The 10,891-nt window shown below is 43.5% G+C and overlaps 2 protein-coding genes across 2 annotated transcripts; one reads left to right on the top strand and one right to left on the bottom strand.

The window, feature by feature from the left end:
- Positions 1 to 7,596: 7,596 nt before the first annotated feature.
- Positions 7,597 to 8,468, bottom strand: hbba1 (hemoglobin, beta adult 1). Its single transcript, XM_077213512.1, has 3 exons — positions 8,280 to 8,468; positions 7,954 to 8,176; positions 7,597 to 7,841 (listed from the first exon to the last, which is right to left on the bottom strand). The coding sequence occupies exons 1-3, from the start codon at positions 8,369 to 8,371 to the stop codon at positions 7,710 to 7,712; spliced, it is 447 nt and encodes a 148-aa protein (XP_077069627.1). The 5' UTR covers positions 8,372 to 8,468; the 3' UTR covers positions 7,597 to 7,709.
- Positions 8,469 to 9,601: 1,133 nt separating this feature from the next.
- On the top strand, positions 9,602 to 10,498 carry LOC143722226 (hemoglobin subunit alpha). Its single transcript, XM_077213517.1, has 3 exons — positions 9,602 to 9,798; positions 9,980 to 10,187; positions 10,273 to 10,498. The coding sequence occupies exons 1-3, from the start codon at positions 9,704 to 9,706 to the stop codon at positions 10,399 to 10,401; spliced, it is 432 nt and encodes a 143-aa protein (XP_077069632.1). The 5' UTR covers positions 9,602 to 9,703; the 3' UTR covers positions 10,402 to 10,498.
- Positions 10,499 to 10,891: the final 393 nt, after the last annotated feature.

The following is a 10,891-nucleotide window of genomic DNA, read 5'->3' as shown; positions in this document are numbered from 1 at the left end:
TCATGTCTGACAAATGGATTGGCTCGAATGGGGCACCTTTCATGGCTTCCAAAACCGTAGAAAGGTCCCACACCGGGACTTAAGGGGGTCTGGGAAGGTTCAGCCTCCGAGCTCCCCTGAGGAATCGCACGACTAGGTTGTTTTCCCCGGTGACTGGCCAGACATAGGTTTCGCAAACGTTGCTATGGCCACCACGTACACTTTGAGTGTGGATGGGGTTCTGCCCTTATCCAGCAGCTCTTGAAGGAAGGAGAGCACTTCCGTGAGCCCGCAGTCCACGGGTGAAAAGCCCTGAGCTTGACACCAGGCAGAGAACACAGACCATTTCGAGGAATAGAGCCGTCTAGTAGACGGGGCCCTCGCCTGCGCTATCGTGTTTAACACTCCCTCCGGGAGGTTAGCGGGTACCCCTTGATGGCCCATGCGTGTAGGGACCATAGTTCCGGGCGAGGATGCCAAATCGAGCCCTTGGCCTGAGAGAGGAGGTCTTTCCTCAACGGTATTGGCCACGGGGCAGTGCTGGTCAGCTGCATCAGGACTGGGAACCAAGTCTGTTTTGTCCAGAGCGGAGTCACAAGCAGCACTGGGCATCCGTTTTCCCTGATTCGTTCCAACACTTGAGGCAGGAGCGAGACTGGGGGAAAAGCATAGAGGGGACAGCGGGGCCAGACGTGGGCCAGCGCATCTTGCTTTTGGAGAAAAAGTTTGGACAGTGAGCGTTTTCGTGGGACGCGAACAGGTCTGCCGAATGTCTTCCACAGCAGTTGGATCGTCTGCGGGTGCAGCGACCATTCCCCTGCTGGGACATTGTTTCTGGACAGTCTGTCTGGTCCCAGATTCAGGTGACCAGGCACATGCCCCGCTCTCAGTGAAAGCAGGTTGTGCTGAGCCCAGAACAGGAGGCGTTCCGTCAGCCTGTAAAGGTTTCGGGACCTGATGCCGCCCTGGTGATTTATGTATGCCACCACTGACATGTTGTCCGACCGGAACAAGACGTGGTGACCTTTTATCTGGGGACAGAAGCGCCGTAGCGCGTTGTCGACTGCCATCATTTCCAGACAGTTTATGTGTAAGAGCTTTTCCCGTTCTGACCACTGGCCAAAGAATGGTCTACCCTCGAGCAGCGCTCCCCATCCCGAGGTGGAGGCGTCCGTGGACACCACTTACACACTCGAGGGAGTCCCCAGACTCACACCTGTCTGATACCAGTTGGTTACTTGCCAAGGTTCCAAAGCTGAGACGCATTTTTAGATCGACCCTGAGGCAAAACAGACCAGCGGTCCATGCCCGGGGCGGAACTCGCGCTCTCAGCCACAGCTGCAGTGGGCGCATGCGAAGCAGACCCAGCTGGAGTACTGAAGCTGCTGAGGCCATAAGGCCCATCATTTTCTGAAACCTTTTGAGCGGGACTATGGAGCCGCTGCGGAAGGATTTCGTGGCGGGCTGAATGTCCAGTCCGCGCTCCGGCGACAGACGCGCTGTCATGGATAGCGAGTCCAGCACTGTTCCCAGAAAATACATTTTCTGACTGGGAGACAGCGAACTCTTCGCTCAATTGACTGTGAGACCCAGATTCTCGAGATGCTCGAGTAATGTGGTCCTGTGTTCTATGAGCTCTGAGTGTGATCGAGCTACAATCTAGTAGTTCAAAACTTGCATGCCCCGGAGTCTCAGAGGTGCGAGAGCCATGTCCATGCACTTCGTAAATGTACGGGGTGCCAGGGACAGGCCGAACGGCAGGACTGTGTATTGGTATGCCTGGCCCTCGAAGGCGAATCTCAAGAATTGCCTGTTACGTGACGCTATTTGTATTTGGAAATAGACGTCTTTCAGATCTATTGACATAAACCAGTCCTCCTGGCGAACTTGTGCAAGGATTTTCCTGGTTGTAAGCATTCTGAACTGGCGCTTCGCGAGCGCTTTGTTCAGCTGTCGCAGATCTAGAATGGGTCTGAGACCCCCGTCTTTTTTTGGTACCAGAAAATATCTGCTGTATAGACCCCCTTCGCTCTAAGCCTGAGATAAAGGTTCTATATGGCCCCTTTGCTAAGTAGTTTCGCTATCTCGGCTCGAAGTAGATGAGATACTTCGTTTTTTACCGTCGTTTCGACTCGCGCCGTGTAACAGTGGGGACGTCGAGCGTACTGCAGCGAATAGCCTCTTTTTATAGAGTTCAGCACCCATTCTGATACCCCGGGAAGCTTCGCCCATGCATCTGCGTGAATAGCTAGAGGTAGAATGATATCTGGGCTCTGGCCGCGGCATAACGGCGGCCGGAGAGCTCCGGTGTGCTGAGAAATAAACACTGTGTTTGCAGTGTGCGAGGCGGGGGGCGCGCTGATCACAGTGGGCAGCCCGACCGCGCTCAGCTTCTCTATGACAGGTTGTGGAGAGAAGGCGAGTGGGACGAGCTTCCGTCATCTCAGACAGCGTTAGCCACAGATGTCTCTCAGCCACGGTGAGAGGGGCCATGTTCCGCCCAACGGCCTGTGCAGCAGTTTTTGCAGCGCGTAGAGCCAGGTCCGTAGCGCTTCTCAAATACGCCACGCAGATCGCTTCCGGTCCTTCCTCGTCCATTTTACGGAGAAGGTCGGCTTGGAAAATCTGCAGGATAGGCATTGTGTGCAGCGCTGACACAGCTTGCCCGGCGACGGTGAAAGCACGACCGTGCATGGCTGACGTCACTCTGCAAGCTTTCGAGGGTAGCGCCGTCTGAGCACGCCGTCCAGCAGAGGGCGGGCAGAGATGGGATGATACCGCTGCTTCCACTGGAGGAAGAGAAAGGTACCCTCTATCTTTCCCACCGTCCACAGTGGAGAATGCTGCAGAGACAGAGGTACACATCCTGGCCGAGAAGGGGGCGTTCCAAGACTTTGCGACTTCCTCGTGAAGCTCAGGAAGGAAAGGCGCGGGTCTCGACTGTGATGGGGCGGTGTCCTTCTTGAGGAAGCATCCATCCAGCCGGTTGCGCGCGGGCACCTTCCAGTCGAGGCCGAGGTTGCCGACGGCTTGAGAGAGCAGACGCATCAGCTCAGATTCAATGCCGGCTCGTCTCCCAGAAGGCTCGCGGGCAGCGGGGGGAGGTCCACAGAGCTCACCCAATCCTCGCTGTCCGATGCCAGGATAGAACAGGCCTCGGCTGGTTCGTCGAGCTCAATGGCGGAAGCGGTGGCCGCTGTCCATCGGTGACCGATGCCGGCGAAGCTGGCGGGCGAACTGGCGAGCTTTGGTGGGCAGGAGAGAGCTCGGGGGCGCGCTGAGCACGGCGCTTCTTGTGGCGCGGCACTACAGCGGGCAGAAGTGCGGGCTCCGATAAGGATGCCAGGCGAGTCCTCAGAGTCACCATAGGCATCAGCTCGCAGTGTGGGCATCCGTCGTCAGCGAGCGCGAGAGCCGCATTATCTTCACCCAGGCAGGAAACGCAGATCACATGGCGGTCCCCGTCGCTGAGTTGGGCTCAGCACGAGCCACAGGAAGATGGCATCCTGAAAAAGACGCTAGCCCTTTTAGGAGCTATAGAGAAGAGAGAGTTGCAACGGCGAACAAACACTCTCAGCAGAGGTAAAGGATATATACGCCGGAAGGCGTAGCAGGTACGGCGACTGAAGGCAGCGAGGTGAAGGCCAGCGGCTTCAGGTTCAAGGGCTCGTCAGCCAGAAGGCTTGTGTCAACGGCGCGGCTTCTCACTCTGGATCCAGCGATGCATGAGCTTCGCTGAAGAGATGAAAATCAGTTTGTATTAGCCCATCGAGCTGTATTTATAGGATGAGGCCACACCCTTTCTGGCGGGACGTGACGAAATGGGCGCGAAATGCCCCCATTGGATATGGTGTCCCGCAGGGCCTCTCTTGATAGGCTGCTGCTGTTGCTGACGGGCAGCCAATAGGCGCGCAAGCCGTCTTGCCTATGTCTGCATGCTGCCGCAAAGCGTTTTACATTGATTCAAAATTAAGGATAATTTTTGGCTTCAATATCTCGTGGAAAAAAGGTTTTCCCCATAGCGTAAGATATTACGCAGTATGAGATACTCTCGTAAGAGAACACATGTGCTACGCTACAGTCGGGGTAATGGCACTATATTTTGAACGAATATTATTGGCAGACGTTAGTCATGTGACGATAGAATTCGTTTTTTGATTGGTTAGATGTATAGTACTCCCTCACGTTTGCCTGGTCCGTTTATTAAACGTAAATTTAGTTTTCAAAAAAATATGATCGACTTTGGCACTGCCAACAAACAGATACGTGTTCAGAAAAAAATGATTTAGTTTATGTGAAAAAAGCAGCTACTTTATCCTCGAGGATCTATCATTTCAAAAACTAAAGCAGATAGCAGCGTTCGGCCCGCCGTCTAAATAGCGCGTGCTGCTCCTGCACCGCATACACACTGCAACACACAACGCATAAGCACTGCAAACGGAGTATGTGAGTATGAGTATGTGAAACAGGCGTTAAGCACTTAAAGCACAGCTGCGTGTGATCGTGCTAAGTGCGTTTTTGTGAAATTGACTTGTTGAAATGAACACGAACGTGTAAAGTCGCTCGTAAAAAATACTCCGTACTTGCTGCAGTTTCGTAAAACTCGCCCAATAGGTAGCGCAACAACTGAAAAAACAATTACTCCTCAAACTTGGTAGGCAGCTTCTTTGGACGCCCTACCATATCCTCTAATATGAATAGGATACTCCAAAAAACCACAGGAGCCAATCAAATTTCACAAGGCGATGAATTCTTGCTTTAATCCAGAACATTAAATGCACAGAATATTAGATTTCTAATTTTTATCTAATTATTTTTTATATTTGCCTCCTAGGCTGTTTGTGGTCCATAATGACGATCATATGTCTATTTCTTGTGTAGGCTACACAAAATCCAAACTTCTCAATTTTGTATGGATAACAAGTGATTCTGAGCAAACAATCAGTTTCATGATTTTACGATTGGAAAAATCATCCCATTAGGGCTACATAAACACTTATAGTAGGCTATACCACAGAGTGAATCAGGGTAAAACAAAAAGAAAACGAATCGGAAGGAGGATTGATGTATTGACAGATTAATTTTGAACAAAAACTTTAGAAAGCGTAGCCTCTATGCAATTTTAAAATATATTTATATGCGTGTTGCCTTATAACCTGCTAGCAGTTTAACACAAGTTTTTGTTTTATTATTCATACCACAACATTAAAATGCCTAAGTGTCTTTATTATGAATTGTATAATATATCTTGAAAAAGTCAAATATAAGTGTCTCTCCATTTTAAAATCGACAGCAATATGTTTAATAATGTCTGGAAAATTGAAAAAATTGTTTTATTTGGGTCTAGAAAAGCAAAAACATTTAATGATCTATAAGTATTTCACATATTTCTATGTACTAATTAAATAATAAAATAGCCTACTTTTCGTCGTTGTTATGTGGATGAAGGATGAACCCAATCGCATACAGCAAATGATACACACAGGGTTTATTTACGACAAAAACAGAAAACAAAACCCACGAGGGGGCAAAACAAGACAGAATAGACTACACTAGACTTAAGACTTAGACATTAAACTAACAACAAGACAGGAACAAACACTTCTCTTAGACAATACTTCCAACAAGTTACTCACAGCTTGATACACACATCGTATGTCAAGGTATGATACAATAACATCAAACAATGAACCGGCACAAGACAGCAAACACAAGGGGTTTAATAGGGAACATTAATGACGAGGACAGGTGAAACTGACTAGACAATAATGACGAGGGCAACAAGGGGGAGGAGTTACATAACGAGACAATACAAGCACATAGCCCAAACAACAGAACATGCGCTTGTACACAAAACATGGGTCTGTCATGATCCTGCCACCAGACTAGGAAAAATCAAGGACATGATGGCAGAATCATGACAGTCGTTTAGTCTCAGGTAACGATTCTAAAGTTTTTTTAGAACTACTTTTCTCATCCATCCGTTTTAAATCACATTGCATGTATATTGACTGTGTTTATACATTATGTAAGTTTGTAAGAAAAAAAATATTCGTCATTTAGGATAAATTCTGACCATGAGAAATCAGAGTCGTCATTTTATGACATAAATTAGCCTACTTATTCAGAAACAAAAGTAATTAAAAAATATGTATTTTACTTTTCATTTTTGGCTATATGGTACAGCAAAAGTGCAGCTCTAAATACTTAAACGGAGCTGTCAACACTGGAAAGAGTAGGCTATACTTATTCAAGCAATATTCAAAAAACAAGTACATTTATTTTCTATATTTTTTTTTTATTTGTATAAGACTGTCAACCTGTAAATTTTGATTTTTTTTATTCTCAGAGGCAGGCTAGCAAAACTTTAGAAACGCTGATTGGCTATGTGCTTTGTAGCTACATCTAAGTGCTTTGTAGGCTACATCTAACGAATAATTATTTATGGTATGGGTTTTTCGTTACTTCTTCACACCTGTCTTTTTGTGAAGTGTTAAATTTGCAACAGAAATGACTGAACCATTAATGAGGCCTCGGGTTATCCATTTGCTTTCGTTTTAAATAGGCTACATATAGGCCTATAGCTTTCTATTTCAGAAGTTTTTTTTTAATGACAGTGACAGTTATTTTGACAGTTAAGTTATAATCCATACATTTCCATCTGCTGTTTGTTGTTTCTGTGGTTGTCCAGCTGTGTTGTCAAACTGGGAAAGCAAATTACAGTCGATATATGTCATAGTTTGCTATCGGTATAGGGCCTACTAAAGGAAGTAATGCGATAGCTTTTATATCTTACAGGCCATTAACTTACATGTAACCTAACTTTCGACATTGCAAGTAGGCCTATTTGGTAGATCTACACGGGTTGCTTTCGTCTCATTTTAGAAGATGTCCGGTGTTAAAGTAGTTTAAATAATTTAGAAATTCGACAGAGCAGAGATGCCAACATTGCAGTTGGACCTTTAGGACATTTAGAGTTAAACGTGTTAACTCGAAGAAGAGGTGCAAAGTTAAATTTATAGGTTCTGCTATATCTTTGTTATTTGGCATATTGTAACTATTTTTTTAACGTTATAACTAACCTTAATAGCTCATAATAGAACTTGGCCTGCTGGAACTTGTATTGTTATTTTTACTATTTCATAATAATAAGAAGGTTCTTCCTCACGTTCCCAGCAAAAATATTGTTCAAGCATAATATTGCAGCTAATTTGCTGTTTTCTCTTATTAAAATAAATTGCTTACACATTTTCAAACAGAGAAACTAACTGACTAATAAATAATTATATTAATAAAAATAGATACGAGTGTCACCCTATGGAGGCTGCGATAAATTTAATTTCTTTTATCAATGAATTCATGCGGGTAACACCCACAGTCTGCAAATCTATTACACGTGTCTTTGAAAGGCTTATTTAAGAAGTGTCTGACTCATTAGGTCTTGTCGAAAAACTTACTAAGAAATGGTTAAAACCCCAATATAATGTTGTTGAAGAACAGGAATCTTTTCTTAATTTGCCATCAAGAATTTGTTTTTATTTGGAAGAGTTTATAATTCTGTCATAGAATAATGGTCCGTGTTTTTTGTGTAATAAATGGGAGCAAACAACATGAAAGTGCTTTTAGCATTATTTTATTGATCTTATTGTATAAGAGTTAGATCTTTGCGTGAACAGCTCCGCGGGGTGCGATCTTCTGCAATACAGCTGGTGTTCATTGGTGATGAGACTCTAGTGGTACTGTCTGCCCAGAGCGGACACGACCACGCACAGAAACTTCTGCCAAGCCTCCTGGACGTCAGCAGTGAAACCAGCGGGGCCGAACTTCATGGCAGCGCACACGGTGATACAATCAGCGAAAAGCTGTAGAGCAAGAGATCTATTAAGTGGCTGTTTTTTTGGGGGGGGGGTTTGTGATGAATTGGCCTATTCAACATAATATGAGCACAACAGTTTTGTATGTGCGCAAACCTACCTTGAAGTTGTCTGGATCCACATGCAGTCTCTCAGAGTGCATCACACTGAGCGCGGCATAGGTGGCCTTGATGTTGTCCATGTTCTTGATGGCTCTCTCCAAACCTCCCATCACAGTCCTCCCGTGAGCTGCCACCTTGGCGTTACCCATGATTGCTGCGGGGCTTGACAGGTTGCCAAAGGTCGAGAAATATCTCTGAGTCCAGGGATACACGATCAGACACCTTAAAAGAACAGAATCATTCAACAAACTGCGTAGCTGACATCATCTAACAGAGGGAGTCTTGATAGAATGCGTTTATTAAGAATCTGGTGCCGTTATTTTACCTGGACATGGCCTGAGGTCCGATTTCATCGATATTGAGTTTTCCCCACAGGCCAAGGATGGCAGTTCGCTCCGCGTCTGTCCACTCAACCATGTTTATGCGTTAGGATGTCCTTAGGTGCTTGATTAAGTCCAATAGGAATCACTAGTAGAAATTCAGAAACCGAGGTTCAATTTATTGATATCTGATGTCTCCGCCCATTAAAATATGCAAAGTCTTATTGGATCATTTCTCTCAGCAGGTGACGCATATGTTTCTGGACTTCACTGATCGGACCCCGTCCAAAAACTAAGTAAGTAACCATGAACAAGCTGTTTTAAAAAAAAATTCAAATATATGCATAAGGAATTTTGGTCGTGCCCATAATGATCATGTAATTACTTTCCCCAAATACGCCCCACTGTTATAGGGTTGAAAATTAATATTTTATTGTGTAAAAACAAACAAACAAACCTTCATAAATTTCAATAAAATGTAGTTATTTTAGGTGAAATACCTACACTCACCAAAAAATTATGCATTTTTAAGATTTACAAATTTCAATTGTATAGTAAAATTTCATCAAATTGAATCGAATCGTTTCAAAAATACATTTTCCTTTTTTTTTTAAATGTATGAATACGAATCACATAAACTAAATCCATTCCCTTGTTCCATTAAGATTTATAAAACATTTTTTATTAAGCTCTAGCTTTAGTTTTCTCATTTAGAATTCTTAATCCATAATATGAATAAAATGTGAGCATTATTCAGCTAAATTAGACGGAAGTTTACTATTCAATTGAAATTCGTAAATCTTATTTATTTATTTATTTATTTATTTATTTATTTATTTATTTATTTATTTTGTGTGTAGGGAACAGCACCTTTCCAAATTGGGATTTTGATTACAATGTATAAAAAGATGAATGTAGCTAGTTTGCAAGTTAGTTGATGATGATTTTGAAATTAACTTTATGATTGAGAATGAATTTGATTAGAAATGCAACCATTTCTCAACGTTAAGAAAACATTCCACAAATTGGGTATTTTGGGTTCAGTTCGTTTAAACAACGTGTTAATTATGATTCATAAGTTTACACATGAAAATAAATATTTATTTTATGATCAATTGAAAAAATAATTTAAAATAATTTAATATTTGTCATTGAATTGTCATTTAATTTACACACATCTATGTAAAATTGTGTATAGAATATATCTAGAATGCAGAAATCGTTATCTTCATTAAACAAGAAGCACAAAATTGGCACGTTTTTGATTGGACACCACAGGTTAGAGATCAGCAGAAAAGCGTTGAAGAGGTGTGGTTTGGATCGATTGCATGGGTGTGCCCGTCTTTAGTTTTATATAAAAAGTGGAACAAAATCCCATTTTCGCCAGCACCGTTTTTTTCTGAAGACGATCTAACTTGAGAAAAAAAAGATGAGTCTCTCTGATAAGGACAAGGCTACGGTGAGGGCCATCTGGGGTAAGATCAGCCCTAAGGCCGATGAGATCGGCGCTGAAGCCCTCGGCAGGTAATACTATTGTCTTTCTATTTGAGTTAAGATTATTAACGGAGTTTTATAGAAACTTGTTAAATAACTTTGCTAAGCAACATGAAACGTGAATGTTTTTATTTCTTCTAGTAGGCTACCTTCAAGTATAGCCTAATGTTTAGGTTACCCAAATGATTGTTGTTATTATTTTCTTCTTCAGAATGCTGACCGTCTACCCTCAGACCAAAGTATACTTCTCTCACTGGGCTGACCTGAGCCCCGGCTCTGCTCCAGTGAAGAAGCACGGCAAGGTTATCATGGCTGCAGTCGGCGATGCCGTTACAAAAATGGACGACCTTGTGGGAAGTCTGGCCGCCCTGAGCGAACTTCATGCTTTCAAGCTGCGTATCGACCCGGCCAACTTCAAGGTACACCAAAACAATAGCACTACAAGTCTACTCAACATTGACATGTAGTAATAGCCTAATGTGTTTCTCTTTATTCCTTTTCTAGATCTTCGCGCACAACCTCATAGTGGTCATGGCCATGCTCTTCCCTGGAGACTTCAGCCCAGATGTTCACGTGTCAGTTGACAAGTTTTTTCAGAACTTGGCCCTGGCTCTTTCTGAGAAGTACCGCTAAACTTCCAGTGGGCATCCATGGGCAAGACTGTGCGACACCCCCAACCAACTCATGCATGATGTCTGAATAACATTTCTCAATAAAAGGCACAGAACTGGACGAGTCAAGTCTTGTTTTTATCCATTAACCTTTATTTGATCATGTCGATCGTGTGTTCCCAATGGTAAAAACTACGATATAGGCCTATTCAATATGACATCTATCAATCAATCGATCGATCGATGATGAAATGTTTTTTTATTTTTTATTTTTTTTTATTAAAATGACCTAAATCTCGGGGTAAGGCAGGGTTCATTCAACTCAGATGAAATAATGTTCATGGTTGACATTCTCAACTGAGCGAGCTGGAATCCATAATACTGGGAGTTTGAAATTACAGGGATATTCTAAAAAACATGAAAAACGTGCGAATCTCAATACTAGGCTTCTTCACTATAATAAATAATAGGCTACTTGATTTTGGGGGATCTGTATTTTACTCGAGTTTTCT

Source organism: Siphateles boraxobius, unplaced genomic scaffold (genome assembly GCF_051911475.1).
Source record: "Siphateles boraxobius isolate OS27281-9 unplaced genomic scaffold, OSU_SipBor_1 66, whole genome shotgun sequence".
NCBI lineage: Eukaryota > Metazoa > Chordata > Actinopteri > Cypriniformes > Leuciscidae > Siphateles > Siphateles boraxobius.
This window is presented reverse-complemented; position numbering and strand designations above follow the sequence as displayed.

What these genes read in the sequence shown, in the direction of transcription:
- hbba1 (XM_077213512.1), bottom strand. Translation starts at nt 8,371, where the DNA reads ATGGTTGAGTGGACAGACGCGGAGCGAACTGCCATCCTTGGCCTGTGG. An exon ending in GGACCTCAGGCCATGTCCAG is followed by an intron (nt 8,177 to 8,279) that starts GTAAAATAACGG and finishes TGTTCTTTTAAG; the next exon opens with GTGTCTGATCGTGTATCCCT. An exon ending in TGGATCCAGACAACTTCAAG is followed by an intron (nt 7,842 to 7,953) that starts GTAGGTTTGCGC and finishes CTTGCTCTACAG; the next exon opens with CTTTTCGCTGATTGTATCAC.
- LOC143722226 (XM_077213517.1), top strand. Translation starts at nt 9,704, where the DNA reads ATGAGTCTCTCTGATAAGGACAAGGCTACGGTGAGGGCCATCTGGGGT. An exon ending in GGCGCTGAAGCCCTCGGCAG is followed by an intron (nt 9,799 to 9,979) that starts GTAATACTATTG and finishes TTTCTTCTTCAG; the next exon opens with AATGCTGACCGTCTACCCTC. An exon ending in TCGACCCGGCCAACTTCAAG is followed by an intron (nt 10,188 to 10,272) that starts GTACACCAAAAC and finishes TTCCTTTTCTAG; the next exon opens with ATCTTCGCGCACAACCTCAT.